At 35.0% G+C, this 17,551-nt stretch overlaps 1 protein-coding gene across 1 annotated transcript in view; it reads right to left on the bottom strand.

Annotated features, from left to right (window-relative positions):
• The window catches only part of NCAM2 (neural cell adhesion molecule 2), a 539,245-nt gene that overhangs the window by 41,870 nt on the left and 479,824 nt on the right, over window positions 1–17,551 (bottom strand). The window contains exon 12 of the mRNA XM_055567775.1: window positions 9,564–9,737. Coding sequence (XP_055423750.1) covers window positions 9,564–9,737 — 174 coding nt within the window. The remainder of the gene's footprint in view (window positions 1–9,563; window positions 9,738–17,551) is intronic.

The raw sequence follows: 17,551 nt of genomic DNA on the forward strand, positions 1-17,551 counted from the left end.
TGGGGCTGGTACACTGGAATGACCCAGAGAGATGGTACGGCGAGGGGGGTGGCAGGGGGGTTCAGGATGGGGAACACGTGTACACCCGTGGTGGATTCATGTTGATGTATGGCAAAACCAATACAATATTGTAAAGTAATTAGCCTCCAATTAAAATAAATAAATTTATATTAAAAATAAAATAAAAAGTTCTTTTCATGTGTTCCTGTGTCAAACAGGGATCAGTTGTGGAAATCAAGATCTTTGGCAAAACATTCCAAATGGAAGAAGCTTTGTGGAGTACATTCATTTTTCTGCCATGTGAAAAATATTCTGTCCATTGACATGGCAAAATCACCAGATTATGCACAGGCATGATCTATCACTAAGGAGATTTCCTTGCTTCTCTAATGATAAGTGAGCCAGTAGCAGCAGAACATGTCATTCATTGGTTTAATGATGCCTTTTTGTATGAAGAGGCATCTTTATATATGATATGAAGGCATCTTCATATATGGGAGGATAATTAGGAATAATTAAGACCACTTTTTAAGGCTTCCCTGATAGTTCAGTTGGTAAAAAATCCGCCTGCAATGCAGGAGACTTGGGTTTGATCCCTGGGTTGGACAGATTCCCTGAAGAAGGGAAAGACTACCCACTTCAGTATTCTGGCCTGGAGAATTCCATGGATTGTATAGTCCATGAGGTCACAAAGAGTCGGACACGACCAAGCGACTTTCACTTGACTTCACTTCTAGCCCACTTTTTAGAGGAAAGTAAACAACTACCTCAATTTTCTCAATAGTCTGCTGCTGCTGCTGCTAAGTTGCTTCAGTTGTGTCCGACTCTGTGCAACCCCACAGACGGCAGCCCACCAGGCTTCTCCGTCCCTGGGATTCTCCAGGCAAGAACACTGGAGTGGGTTGCCATTTCCTTCTCCAATGCATGAAGGTGAAAAGTGAAAGTGAAGTCGCTCAGTCCTGTCCAACTCTGAGCGACCCCTTGGACTGCAGCCTACCGGGCTCCTCCGTCCATGGGATTTTCCAGGCAAGAGTACTGGGGTGGGGTGCCATCGCTTTCTCCAGTCAATAGTCTACTATGGCTATATTTTGAATATATCTAATATTTTAAAATCCTATAATATATATTTTAAAAATCTTAGTAGATGGCATGACAATTTATAAATATAAATAGAATTAGGTTTTAAAGGATGGATAAGTACATAGCATTAGTTGCCAGAAGAGCCTGTGTAGTCATTAGAAACTGCAAAGCAAGATGAAACAGCTAACTTGCTTAAGTGTTTTTATATATTATAATTCATTTTCATGAAAAGTGAAAGTGTTAGTCGCTCAGTTGTGTCCAACTTTTTGTGACCCCATGGGCAATAGCCCACCAAGCCCCTTTGTCCATGGAATTCTCCAGACAAGAATACTGGACTGGGTTGCCATTTCCTTCTCCAGGGAATCTTCCCAACCCAAGGATCGAACCTGGGTCTTCCACATTGCAGGCAGCCTCTTTACCATCTGAGCCACATTGGCAGATGTTTGGAAATAGTTAATAACATAATTTTATTTTATTATAAACAAACAGTAATTACATGATGCATTAATTCATCTTAGGTGATACGGAATATTGATAGGTTCACACATTATGGTATCAGTTCAGTTCAGTTCAGCCGCTCAGTCGTGTCCTACTCTCTGCGGCCCCATGAATCGCAGCACGCCAGGCCTCCCTGTCCATCACCAACTCCCGGAGTTCACTCAGACTCATGTCCATCGAGTCAGTGATGCCATCCAGCCATCTCATCCTTTGTCGTCCCCTTCTCCTGCCCCTAATCCCTTCCAGCATCAAGTTCTCAAATGTGTGGTCAAGATGGAAAGATGACTCGTGTCTTAATATTTATATTATTAGGTCATTAGCTGGCAGGCAGAGACTGGTATAAGCTATACTTATTAAAGATATGCAAAAGAATATAAAATATTTCTACTAAAAGATAATGAAATAAATTTTTACAAATAAGTTCAAGTTTATATTGGGATGTGAAGGATGGACAAAAAAGAGTGAAATTCAAGCATGACCAAAGAAAGTAGAATGTGTGTTTGGCACAAGAAGTGGACCGGTTTTGATGTGCCAAGTGTTTTTTTGAGGGAATGTTATGAGATTAAGAAGAAAAGACACAAGAAGCACACACAAACACATTATACATATTTGTATATGTATATATGTATACATAGTATTATTGATCATTTACTAAATATGATTATTTGAATTATGTTTTATATCATTTGATTGGAGAAGCGGAATTATTTTTCAGATTACTTTTATGCACCCTAATGACTGATCTTTTACATATCTTGGAATGTGAGCATCCTATTTTAATGTCACTGATATATGCAATATGATTTTTTTAAATGACATTGACAAAAATCAAAGCAGAACACTATTAGTTCAAAATGTTAATCAGACCTTAATGTAGAAAACTGGAGGACATGAGATAGCAACAGTAAGACAAAAGAAGAACATTATCTCCATGGTCCACAGATGATATTAAATTGCTGAGCAGCAGAGCAGTGTCAGTCTCTGAAGTCACTTCTAATGATAGTCCATGATGTTCATCCTCCTTAGGAGGATGGTACTATCGAAGAAGGCATTAGAACCTTTCCAACAAAAGAATCTTGAGCCATTTATTTCATAAAAGTAAAGGTCTATACACTCTTCAAACTATCAATATATTTATAAACAATAATATAAAAATACTGTTCATTATAATATATTTTAATAATTAAAATAAAATAATTTTAACAGAGTGAAATATTTGGGGGCATGATTTCAAAAAGTTTAGGGGAACAAAATGTAGATGTCTTCTGAAGGCCCCAATTGTTTAAGTTCACTATCCAAATAATCCTGATGCTTAGAGCACAGGGATTGCTCACTGAATTAATAAGAATTTGTAAGCCATATTCCAGTGAAGACTTTATTTACACTGCATACTAACATATTCAGAAGACTGTATGTTTGAGCAGTGAAATTGGTTCTATTTTTTTTTAAGTTTCTAGATCTATGAATACTTTCATCCGCCTGTGGATTAAATTCCTATAAAATATTCATGAAATACTCATGTTTCTTTTCTCACTCCCCATAAACATCTTTCCTGCATAAATTAATTCCATTTCTTCATAATCTTTATTTCTGTGATTCATAAAATTATAACCACACAGAAAAGCTCATTAATTTTACAGAAAAAAATTTAAAAACTTATTTGTATAAAAACTCTCTCATTACAGTAGAGACAATGCTGAATACAGAATTTTGTATGAATTTGTCTCTTCATCCTGACATACGTGAGGAAGTTTCTAGCAGACAAGGAATTTTACTTAACACTGCTATTTCACGCAATTTTCCTCTTAGCTTAGTTCCCTCTAAACTTTGTTCTACATAGTTTAAATTCATTAAGATTGCAATTATATATAAATTTGTAATTTAGTTCGAGTTCTTTTTATGGGCACAATGGAAACCGTCCAAGATGTTCTTGTTTTGAATTTTAACATACAGAAGTCTTTCCACTACATGCAAATTAGAACAGATTTCCTTTCACTTAAAATATGAAATTACTGTGAATTACTTTTTTCTTTCTTTCTTTGCAATTCATAAGAGTTTACGGCACTTGCATTTAACATAGACAGATGGTTTTTGCAGTCAGCTTCTCTTACGCCTTTCACCACTGAAATATAGCCATTTAAAAATGATAGCCACTTTTCTTTAGGTATATTTATGTTGGAAACAGTAGAATCATAAAAAAATTATTTCTTGAAGAGAATCGTTAAAGCACACTGGAGCTTATTAAGTTTTAAAAATCTGCAACAGTTTAGAGCTAACACTAATGATCATTTTAAATAATTTCTAAAATTGCGAAATTGAATAGTATATGTGGAGGGAAATCCAGTTTTGCTCAGGCAATTGCAAGTAATACAAATTCAAAGAAGCATTGGAATAAAAACTGTAAAGTATAATTTGGAATAATGTCAAAATATATTTTAGCTATTGAGAAACTAGAAGATTATTTAAGCAAAAACAAGCAAACAAACCAAAGAACCCCTTTAGATCCATTTCATCACAAATGGTAGGCAAAGAAGTTTGTTAAGAAATGGTATATTATAGCTCTTCAAACATGAACAGGCTATCATAGATTCATGTCACTGGATCACATGAATCTTTTACTCAATGATTATGAAAGGTATCTGCTAATATATCATAAAACAAAAAACTATATAGTAATATGAATTTTAAGAACATACACACAAAAGAAAAAAAAACACAAAGATAAGAGGGAAAAAATGAAATTCATTTTTAGTTAAAATAAACCACTGTGTATATGGTTTGAAAGAAGCAGAGACAGAAAGGACCTAAAAGTATGCTCACATTATACTCAGGGATATGTTCTGAGGTGTGTTTCCAAAAAAAAAAAAAAAAAAAAAAATATATATATATATATATATATATATATGGAAGTTTTTAAGTAGCAAAAATATATTAATGATTTATTTATTTTTAATGGTACCACAACATAACATAGAAAATTTCTCATAAATTTAGGAATGTGACAAGTTAGATAACATCAAATATGGCAAAATGCATTTGAAGAAATACATGTATGGGATTAATTTTGTTGAATTATGATGTTCATTCTCATTATTTTTATTCTATATTTTAAATAATCACTGGCATTCTTTTAAAATACTAACAAAAGCAGAAAGATTTCATACTCAACAATGACCATGGAAGAAATTTTTATATTTAGTAACATTAATAAAATGTTTCCACTAATGATTATTCTGAGTTTTACATTCAAATTGAAAGAGGCCTAATCTGTACATTTTCATTAAAAATTAATTGACAATTTAATAGAATCATGGCCTCTTACAATATTATGTATGCTGCAGACATAGCATTATACATATACAATATGTTCCTCAATCACCAGTGAAGAATCCAGGAGCTGTTGAACAAACTGATCACAAGGCTGAGAAGCCCTGTCTTTGCAAACAACACCAAGTAGTTTTTTATCTCACTTTTTAGTATACACATCTAGACAAGGATCACCAGATATTTGAGAAAAGTTTCCAGTATGAATGACAGAGAATGAAATAAATAAAAACAACAACAAAATAAGTCTAGGAGAAAATCAGGGAGCAGAAACAACTTTGACAACAGACTATCTTGAAGGATTGAGAAATTTTAAAATTGATAACAAACTAAAAAATATAAATGTTACAGTGAAAAAAATATATAGTAAATGGTACTAATCTTCAATCTACTTCAGTTTAAGCTTCTATTCAAAACAGTTTGCTGATCTATCAGACATAGACATGTTATAAATCCAAACAAATACTTCAAAACAATTTTGAAAAATATGCTTATTAAATGCTACTTTTCAAAGAAGAAAATGGCTTTTTCTACCATATAAATTGATGTTTTTTCTTTCAAATTTTAATTAAAACAGATTTTTCGCTAACACTAAAACCTGCATAAAAAGCTTCAAATTATATGTAACATAAAGCATGCACATGATCTTAACTGTAATGTTTACAAACTAAATACTTTAATGTTAAATTTGCCATCAATAAATTAAAATACACACAATGAAATTGCATCCTGCAAAACCACATTTAAAGTTCAATGGAACTATGCAATGAAAGGATTGAAAAATCCAACCAGGTATTTAATTTCAAATTATAGTCAATTATTATATTCCTTGATTAGTGAAAAAGGCATGAACTCAGAAAGTAAAAGTTTCATTGAATTTTTATTGAGAAAGTGCTCTTATGTTCAAATAAAACTTATCTCCCTTATTTTCAGGCCTAAATAAAGCAAAGTGTATAATAATTTTGGTTTACACTGGAAGGCATTCTTGTGTGATTCTAGTTGTGATTTTATATGCGTTTCTAAACATTTCACAAATCAATAGAAATAGATTATGCTATTTGAGAGAATTATTTTCTTCTCTGTTAAAAAGAGCTTGATATTTTAAAATATTAATTTTTCATTTTCAGTTTGAAGACTGAAAACTGAGTAGCAAGTTTGCAAGATTATTATTTTCTCTTCATTTGTGCCCAATGAGGTAAATATAACACTTACAAAATGTTAAATGATATGGTAATGAGTATGTCATGTAGCCCTCCCCGTCAAAAAGTCTTACTCCACCTATAATACATGATTTTCACTCATAATTAAATGTTAGGATGACTCACATTCCATATTTGAATAGTTCAGGTTTTTATATCTGATTTGCTCATAATTCTCTATGTTTTGAAAATTAGTTTTGTGTCACATCAATGATTGGGATGATCAGTAAGGGTTTAGTTAAGCCCTGGCGAAGAATATAATAATAGGTCCAGTCTTCAATTGCCCTCTAAGCCAGGTGCAGAGTGAGCAACTGAAATTCACAGAAGATTAATTAATGAGTCATTTAGAATCACAATTCACTAACAGGAAATTTCCTACTGAATGACATTACAATCAAGCAAGAGCTGATATTTATGTCTAGGTGACTTCCCTGGTGGCTCAGATGGTAAAGCATCTACCTACAATGCGGGAGGCCCAGGTTCGATTCCCGGGTTGGGAAGATCCTCTGGAGAAGGAAATGGCAACCCACTCTAGTACTCTTGCCTGGAAAATCCCATGGATGGAGGAGCATTGTAGGCTACAGTCCATGGGGTCACAAAGAGTAGGACACGACTGAGCGACTTCACTTTCACTATGATATTGGCAATTGGAATCAGATACATGAATTGTATATAATGTATTGTAGATACACGGAAAAGTAACTAAAAAGACACTAAACTAATGTAAATTAGAAGAAGAAAATCACTCAGAGGGCAAAAAGATGCAGTAGCTGAAATATTCATGACCATATGCACCTACCTTTATACAGATAAACCTAAATCAATCTTCTAAGAAATGCCTCAAAGGCAATGAGTACGATTATGTTCATAAAAATCTCAAAGTTTAAGATGAATGATTAGCACAAATTATAAAACAAATATATAGTAATATCATTTTTTCATTATTCAAAAATATACGAGTCCCTTAACACATCTTCAAAGTAGATAAATACTTTGCTGCTGCTGCTAAGTCGCTTCAGTCGTGTCTGCCTCTGTGCGACCCCAGAGACAGCAGCCCACCAGGCTTCCTGGTCCCTGGGATTCTCCAGGCAGGAACACTGGAGTGGGTTGCGATTTCCTTCTCCAACGCATGAAAGTGAAAAGTGAAAGTGAAGTCTCTCAGTGAAGTCGCTCAGTCGTTCCCAACACTTAGCGACCCCTTGGACTGCAGCCTACCAGGCTCCTCTGTCCATGGATTTTCCAGGCAAGAGTACTGGAGTGGGGTGCCATTGCCTTCTCCGAAATACTTTGCAATGGAAAACAATTAAAAAAATAATGCTAAATAAGATCGCAAATTCTGAGGTTTGTGTATATACGTATTCATAACTATACATAGGAACACACATTACAGATTTTATTATGTCTCACAATTCAAACTTCAACAAAATTTTGAGGTCTATGAAATGAAATCAGCCTTTTAAATTTTATTTTAAATAGATATATGATAAAGAGGATATTATAGTAAATATGGACATTTCAGCTAAGATGCCTGGAAGTAACTCAGACAGAAGATAGTTAGGGTTTGCCACAGGTGTAGACACGACTGAGTGACTGTCACTAGTGGCTATATTAAAATATAAATGCAATATAATGTAAGAAATATGCAGTTCCTTTCTTGCCACTCATTCTGGGGAAGAGAGAATTTTAGCTTGAAATCACGTCCAAAGCAGGTGTGATTGTGAGAGGATATTGTAGGTTGGCCAGGGTATAAGACTAATTCTAGGCATTGTTAAAAGCACCTAAACTTGTCCAGTGAAGAAAATGTGAGCAAGATTGAAGTATCCCTTTTAAAGTAAACTATAGTGACTCAGTGAAATATGTGTGCTTAAGGCAGAAAGTTTAAATCTAAACTATCTCATATATTCTAAAAGTCAAATTATTGATGTAAATTTTATAGCAAACATAACCATCATTATGCATTCCACATTTCATATTTCTATTAGTATAAAGCATTTGGTATTCTGATCTTTACTCTATTTTATATCTTTACCATATCTTTATGAAAATGGTACATCTCCTTGCTAAAGGAAGAACAAATGCCAGACACACATATTCTAGATTGCTAGGGTTGGTAATCCCAGTGGGATTACCCAGCTTGTGGAGGGTCTTGCAATGTAAATATTCTGCTAAGTGCAATTTCTATAATGTCCAGACTTGACATTTCTTGTCTTCATATCTGTGCCACTCAACTCTAGTCAGTCTAGAGTGATTTTATTTGTTCTGTCTCCATTGTCTACTAGGACACCGTCACAGGAAGGTTCATGCCTTTTATAGAAACCATACATATTACACCATACATGTTAGGGTCAAGGCAGAGCCAGCAGAGGGAAACTATGCAACAGTACTTTCTTTACTATTTTATACTATCTTTTTGGGCCACAAGATGTTATTCTATGTCCCAGTTGTGCGTTATGTGTCTAAGTCACTCAGTCATGTCTGAGTCTGCGATCCCATGGACTGTAGCCCGCCAGGCTCATCTGTCCATGGAATTCTCCAGGCAAGAACACTGGAGTGGATTGCCATTCTATTCTTCAGGGCATCTTCCCCACTGAGGATTGGAACCTGGGTCTCCTGCATTGCAGGCAGATTCTTTACTATCTGAGCCACCAGGGAAGCAGTATATCCCAATTAACAGAGTCCCAATCTGTTAATTTACTATTGTTTCCTATTTAGTTTCTTCTCCTAATAATGGCAGAAATATCACACATTCATATGATGAAATTCTACATAAGTGGAAAGAAATGTTGTAAACTGTTTTAACTTCTCAGATTTAGCTAATTCTATTAATCAAAATGTCATGACTCTCAGTAAAAAATCTGAGTTTTTCAAACATAATTTTGAAGTAAATGTTAGCATGCGAGGTCAAGTTGTATAGGTGGCTTAATAAGTATATATGCAAGGCATCTATATTTTACAGTATGACTTTCATACCTACTTGTGAAAGAAATACTATTAATAAATGAAATTTGATAACTGATAATATTCAGCTTTCAAGTGTAACATGTCACCAATTTCTTTTCCAACACCCAAAGTTTAAATACAAACTTCTTCCTCTTGGCATTAAACTTTGGTGATTTTGCTCAATTCTTATTTTTTAAATCTTAGTTTTGGCCACACCACGCAGCTCATGGGATCTTATTTCCCCAACCAGTGACTGAACTCCAGGCTACGGCAGTGAAAGTGCTGAGTCCCAACCACTGGACCTCCAGAGAATTCCTAAAACTCTTTAAACTTGACTAAAGATGGAAAATTTTCTACTCTTTATTAATGAATTTTGAAGAAGAACAGGACAGTGGGAATGTCTCCCCATCCTATCTCATTAAAATAAAAATAGCACATTGAAGGGAAAATAAAAAGCTAATCATACAGGTATATTGAAGATGAGCTTGGATTAACCAACATGCTTTGAAATCACTGACTCACTTTGAACTCCATGGGAGCGTACTATTTTCCAGGTTTCTGATGCCACTTCTTTGACATCCACTTGATAGTGATTGATAGGCACACCTCCATGGGAGTCCGGCTTGCTGAAAGAAACCTTGGCTGTGGTCTGTGACAGCTCTATAATCTTCACTCCATAGGGACTTGATGGAACATCTACAAAGGGATAAAAACAAAGGAAATATAACCCAGGTAATGTGGATGGCCATTATTAAGATTTACGGTGCTCTGAGAACTAGGAATAAATGAAAATTGCTGCCTCTATCACTTAATATATTTGAATTACAAAGCTTGCACAAACCACTGAATGATATCTTCAAATTACAGGAAAGTATACACTAGTTCATGTTTATTACTGTAGAAAATAGTAAATTCAATATCAAATTTCATTTATTAAGGGAATAATTTTACTTCTGTCTTTACTATCCAATATAAGCATTTTATTTCCATTCAAGAAAAACAAGTTCCTGAGTGTGTGTGTGTGTGAGCGAGAGAGAGAGAAGGCAGCTATAAGTAAAATATAAGAAAACTAGATTTTATTGAATTATGAACATAAATAATTATCTTTAGTGAAAATGTGAGATTTATTTTGTTTATAAAAATTATATTAATAATTGGGCAAATGTTTAGAGAAATTGTCATGAAATAAATAAAACTTTAAACTATCTTTTAAAATTTTCCTTATGAATCATTTAATTAAAATAATGTTACATATTTAAGTTTTAATCCTTTAGATGAGATATTTACATTTTAATCCCTGCAATTAAAGGAAACAGTTACAAAATCTTTTTTCTATGTGCTTTGTAATAATCCTTTACTCATATTACTTCAAACTCAAGAAGATACCCTTGAGCAGATACCTTTGGGTGAAACTTCATTGTATTTTCTAGTACACAAAGCCTTGTAAAGAATTATCTGAAAGGCCAAACAAGCAACAGGAGAGTATAAGAGAGAAAACAGTCTTGATGAAATCAATGAAACCTCTGCTCTGAAAACATGAGCAATTAGAGACGTGTTAAACATTAAAAGAATTTCTCTCTGTCCCTTCTGTCTCTCAGTCTCAGTCTTTCTTCAATATCACATTTGAAAAAAATCATAAAGATTAGAAATATATGCAATTTAGGTAAATTATATATAGGTATTTTATAAATATATAAATTAAGTATATAGTTCCATCTCAGGAATAAACTTTACAAAAAGAAAATCACTTGATTGAAAATAATGCAGTAAATGTAAATTTTTGACTCAGTATAATCAAACATTCATATAAAAATCTCTAATAGCTGTCAAGAGTCAAATGTGCCTTATTTGCTAGAGTTAAAAGAGAGTACTGTAGATCACATAAAAATGTCTTACAAATGACACTGGACAAGAGCCAAGAGGTCAGGTTTATGGCCTTTTGGATATTAATATTGTAAAGAAATGCAACAGTGTACATTTCAGGTCTAATTAGTGATTGCAAATTATTTGGCAGTCCTATGAAGTGCATTATACTAAAACTCTAAGGTTCAGAAATAAATATGCAGAATATGGATGCATCCCAAAGTCATACAACTATGAAAATATTACCTGGAAATAGACATTTTAAGTTATCTTAATAATTTATTTAAGCTGTCATATATAAACATTATTATAATTTTACAGGGCTTCCCTGGTGGCTTAGATGGTAAAGAAAAGTTTCTTTAATCACTAGGTTATAGCCAAAGTTTCTTTTCATCTGTAGGTTTGATCTAAAGTTTGCAGAAGAGGGAAAACAAACACACATTGATTGTTCCGGGTAAGACTGACCCCGTGTTGAGTGACTCTGTAACATCAATTAGGACTAAGTTGGGCATCACAGCAATAACATTTAGTTTAAGGGCACATTTCAAAAGAAAAGTTTTTAAGTACTAGTGGAGGCTGGAAGAGCTTCCCAGGTGGTTCAGAGGTAAAGAATCTGCCTGCCAATGCAGGAGATGTAGGTTTTGATCCCTGAGTCAGGAAGATCCCCTAGAGTAGGAAATGGTAATCTGCTTCAGTATTCTTGCCTGGACAATCCCATGGACAGAGGAGCCTGGTGGGATACTGCCCAGAGGTCGCAAAGAGTTGGACATAACTGAGACTGAGCACGCATGCAGAGAGAGAGGAGTGATACTTCTGGGCTCCCACCTTTGACCCTATGGTATGTACACAGTTTGGGGTTCTTACCCTTAGTACAGAAGTATGTACCATTTGCTAAGCTGTATACTCTGACATGGTACACCAACTGAACCTTTAATCTTAGCATAAATGTACCATCACAAAAGTATAGGTGAGTGGGTATTTTTTCTATCTATTCTCAGGCCTCTTGACTCTTAGCTTGGTTTTCATTTATATTTATTTTTTGTTGGCCTCTTCTTTCTCTTACCTGACTAAAAAGAAAAGTGTGTTTGTAATTTGAAGCTCTAAAATCTTTTTTTAGATAAAATCTGATTTTATATGTCCAACCACCCAATGACTACTAAATTATGAATTTCTTGAGGAAAGGGAAAAAATATTTGCTATACATAATTTATACATGCAAGCATATATACATACATATATACACGGATGTACTGTTGAAAAAAGTGATGGGCTATACTAAGGCCTCAGGAAATATATGATAAATTACAATTTTCATCAATTAAAAATATGATACAGAGGTACAGACTTTGGCCAAGTAAATAGTGCCTGACATCTAAACTAACACCTCTAATTCTTCTCTCCACTTTCTCAATTGTTTCATAATCACATTCATTCTTGATCCTATCTCTGATATATACATCAGCATTAGTCACAAAGTTATTTTTATTTTTCTTGCATTTTAATTCTTGAGAAAATTCCGTGAGACGGTGAAGGACAGGGAAGCCTGGCGTGCTACAGTCTTTGGTGTCTCAAAGAGTCAGATACCACTTAGCAACTGAATAACAAAATCTTTTCATTCCTGCTTGCACTGTGAACTCCAGAGCCCATGCCCCATATGCTTCTTCCTGAAATGCCATTAGTGGCTCTCAGCTTCCTCTTCTATTGGACAGCCCACCAAGTTTGAATCCATATGGCATGGAAATGCAAAATCAATATTTCTAAAGCACCACTCTGATCACGTTACTTTCCTGAGGAGATATTCAGGAGCTTCCTCCTCTTTACAACCTCAAACTTAGACTTTTCTGTCTGGCTTTCAAGATCCTGAAATATCTAACCTCACTGGGTGTATTCAAGCAAAAGATCATATTTTAAAAGATGATCAAACACAACCCACTGTTTCAAATGGGGATTGTGGATGTTGAATTTCATTCACAATGCTCCCATCGTTCCATCTCAATAACTAAAGAATGCCACCTATCACTAAATGAATAAAAAGGATAATTGTACAAACACTTTATTTATATTTCTTTTTCCTTTTCATCTCTACAAGTACCAACATAGGATTGGGTGAAAAGCCTGGATATATATCATCAGAATCTATAAATCCAAAGTCTAGCCTTTTGTCAGCTGCAACCTTGGACATGTCTGTTAATCTTTTCCACAGTCAGTATTTTTCTCCCCAAAATGGAGATTAGAATAACGTCCACGCTAGGGATGTTACTTGCATTAAGTAATGAAAAACATGTACACCAGAACCTGAAATATATTAATAATAAGCACTTAGTAAATATTAGTCATCATAGTTTTGCTATCCTTCCCCGATAACCACATTCTTACTATCACTTTATTTTGTATCCACTGACATCTTTCAATATTCAGTCAAGTGGACGGTAAAAGATACAATACTGAGATTCAGCTTAGAAATTTTTGCTGTGTATAGTAGCAAAGAGTTGCTGTCGCAGTCCAGGAGTCACATAGGGACCGTCTGTGAAGCTGATGTATGATTCTAGGCAAATAAAACTCATTTAGTTTCAGTTTTATTTTAAGCAAAATGTTAATAATAACAGCATTAAAGTTGCTGTTGTGCGGGTAAGTTAATGGGGATATATATCACAGGGTATTTACAAATATCATTCCACTTACCCTTTCTTTAAAACAGCTCTCAGTGTCTAAATAACATTGATGTAAATTTTAATACTTAAGCATATGTCTAAAGTCATAGTTTGATCAAAGTATAAAGGAGAAAACATAAAAAATCTTTCTTGGTAATCATTTATATGTTGTAACAGGTAAAGGAATAATAAGAGGAGTTGCTTCTCTGACTTTAATTCTGATAAAATAAAACAATACAATTAAATAAGATGGAACTAGTACATAAAGTTAGAGTATAAACAACTTGATTAATAAGGAAGAGGGCAATAAGCAGATATATATGTGTATGTATATCTATATATACATATCTATATGTATCTCTCTCTCTATATATATAGATAGATATATAGATATACATACACAGAGAGATTTGGAAACAAATTCAAAACAATACATCAAATATTATGTTCCCCTGCCCAACAACAAAACAGCATCCTAAAATGAAGATACTCCCTATAAAGCAGAATCTTGAAAGCACATGCCCCAAGATATTCATGTGGAGGAAAAGAGTTGAAGAATATAATGTACTTATAAAGGATAATTTGGGTAAGTAAATTTTTTAAAAACATTTTCAACTTGATTATGAATCATGAGATTAAAAAACAGTATTTCTTCAGGAGTCAGGATTAGGTAGGGGCTTATAGAAATCATGATGTCTGTTCACTCAAGTTGCACCCTATCACTTCTGGATTCATGGACATCCAACCTCTGATTTTTCCAAGGCCAAACTCTTCATCGTGGAATGATATTACTTTTACTTTTCTGCAGAACACTGTCATCAGGGAGCTCTTCTCTTCCTTTTATTTTTCTTTGGACTTTCAGTCTCGCTTTCTTCTCTGTCTTATTATGATGAATTAAAAAGATTTCTGCAGTTCTACTCTCTTCTCAGACAACAAGCTCTTTAGTTTCCCTATCACACAACTTAGCTGTTTTGAGTTTCTACCCCAACATCTTTACTTCTGAAACTTTGGTTTCCTTGATTGCTGGGAAAATGGCAATTAAGATACAGTGGTTCAGAGACACTGACTCAGCTCTTTCCCCAGCAGTGAGGGTACAGTATCACTTAACTTAGATCACTCAGAACAATTTGTCAATCTTGTAAGATTTTTAAAATAATTTTTCTTAATATTTGTAATCAGTTTTTCTAAAATGGTGTTTGAATCCTTATCTCAAATACTTTCTTATGATACCCCTCCTCCATTTCTATCACTATGCTACTCCTCTTTACTAAAAGCAAACTAGTACAGCCACTATGGAGAACAGTGTGGAGATTCCTTAAAAAACTGGAAATAGACCTGCCTTATGATCCAGCAATCCCACTGCTGGGCATACACACTGAGGAAACCAGAAGGGAAAGAGACACGAGTACCCCAGTGTTCATCGCAGCACTGTTTATAATAGCCAGGACATGGAAGCAACCTAGATGTCCATCAGCAGATGAATGGATAAGAAAGCTGTGGTACATATACACAATGGAGTACTACTCAGCCATTAAAAAGAATACATTTGAATCAGTTCTAATGAGGTGGATGAAACTGGAGCCTATTATACAGAGTGAAGTAAGCTAGAAAGAAAAACACCAATACAGTAGACTAACGCATATATATGGAATTTAGAAAGATGGTAACAATAACCCTGTGTACGAGACAGCAAAAGAGACACTGATGTACAGAACAGTCTTATGGACTCTGTGGGAGAGGGAGAGGGCGGGAAGATTTGGGGGAATGGCATTGAAACATGTAAAATATCATGTATGAAATGAGTTGCCAGTCCAGGTTCGATGCACGATACTGAATGCTTGGGGCTGGTGCACTGGGACGACCCAGAGGGATGGAATGGGGAGGGAGGAGGGAGGAGGGTTCAGGATGGGGAACACAAGTATACCTGTGGCAGATTCATTTTGATATTTGGCAAAACTAATACAGTTATGTAAAGTTTAAAAATAAAATAAAATTTAAAAAAAAAATAAAAGCAATGAAAGGCTAAAATCTTTATTCCCTAGGCTCACTTGCTGCTATGGTTGTTACCACCATAAAGGCATTTAGGATGAGTGGCACATCCTCGTGGTTTAACATGCTGAACCAGTGTGAGTGCCATTCCTATTCTTCTGAGCAGGTGCATGTGGACAAGAGGACATACAGATGTGGATTACAGAAGTACCTCAACTCCCTACTCCACAGTCTATTCAATTTCTGGTGCCGGGGGCTGTGAAATCAGCAGAAGGGTAGCTTGACTGCAAAGTTTCTTGACCTCTGATGAGTAGTTGCAGACTTGACTTTGGACCTCACTTGAGGTATATTAAGACCTTGAAGTCAAAAGACTGGTGGCTATCTCATGCCTTCCCTCTCCCCTGTTTCTCAAATAAATTTATAACCACCCATGTCTCCATATTAAAGTATTATTTCCTGGTTTATTTATCAATCTCCACCTGATAAAAGTCCCAAATATTAAGGGAATTCTCATATAAAGAATTGAGTTTCCTAGATTTAGTAAGACCCTACCATGCAGAGTGTATATATTAACTGCATTCACCTCAAGGATAATGCTGAAACGGCTTTCATCTGCTTCGGCTCTGAGAGGCCACATTATTTACAATAAATTTTATATATTTTCCTATTTCAATTGTGAGCTTAATCTAACATTATAGACAATCTGTAGCACATCTGAAACTGTAAATTCCTCATTTCATTACCAATCTGGTTTGCTCCAAATTCCAAATCAAATCATTATTCTATTGATCTTTTAACATCATTTGATCACATACGTTTAAAATTTTCTCCTCACAGGTAGTGACACTAATCTTCTGAATAATTGTTTTCAATTTTATTTGTTCATTTACTTTTATAACTGTCAGGAAAACTACAGCCTGGGGGGCTGCAGTCCATGAGGTTGCAAAGAGTCGGACATGACAGAGCGACTAAGCACATACACACAACTATGACTCATAAGCAAATCAAATGATGCATTTTGAACCCTTAATACATTCAATAATTCATCTAAATCTACCATAAGCCAGGTAATTTTCAAAGACAAAACTTTTCCTTATAGTATAGGAAAAAAGAGAAAGATGTAGATTTTTCAGGTTAGATATCTCAAAATTGATTATGTAAGAGAAACTTACATATTAAATAATACATATTAAAAATTACATATTAAAACTCAACATGTAGAAAACTAAGATCATGGCATCCAGTCACATATCTTCATGCCAAATAGATGAGGAAACAATGGCTGACTTCATTTTTCTGGGCTCCAAAATCACTGCAGATGGTGACTGCAGCCATGAAATTAAAAGACGCTTACTCCTTGGAAAGAAAGTTATGACCAACCTAGATACTATCATTCAAAAGCAGAGATATTACTTTGCCAACAAAGGTCCATCTAGTTTAAGTCTATGGTTTTTCCAGTGGTCATGTATGGATGGGAGAGTTGGACTGTGAATAAAGCTGAGTGCTGAAGAATTGATGCTTTTGAAGTGTGGTGCTGGAGAAGACTCTTGAGAGTCCCTTGGACTGCAAGGAGTTCCAACCAGTCCATTCTAAAGGAGATCAGTCCTGGGTGTTCTTTGGAAGGAATGATGCTAAAGCTGAAACTCTAGTACTTTGGCCACCTCATGCGAAGATTTGACTCATTGGAAAAGACTCTGATGCTGGGAGGGATTGGGGGCAGGAGGAAAAGGGGACTACAGAGGATGAGATGGCTGGATGGCATCACCGACTCGATGGACGTGAGTTTGAGTGAACTCCGGAGTTGGTGATGGACAGGGAGGCCTGGCAGCTGTGATTCATGCGGTCGCAAAGAGTCAGACATGACTGAGCGACTGAACTGAACTGAACTCCTTGGAAGGAAAGTTATGACTAACCTAGATAGGATACTAAAAAGCAGAGACATTTCTTTGCCAACAAAGGTCCACCTAGTTAAAGCTATGGTTTTTCAAGTGTTCATGTATGGATGTG

The sequence above is a fragment of the Bubalus kerabau genome, chromosome 2 (genome assembly GCF_029407905.1).
Source record: "Bubalus kerabau isolate K-KA32 ecotype Philippines breed swamp buffalo chromosome 2, PCC_UOA_SB_1v2, whole genome shotgun sequence".
In the NCBI taxonomy this organism is placed as follows: domain Eukaryota; kingdom Metazoa; phylum Chordata; class Mammalia; order Artiodactyla; family Bovidae; genus Bubalus; species Bubalus kerabau.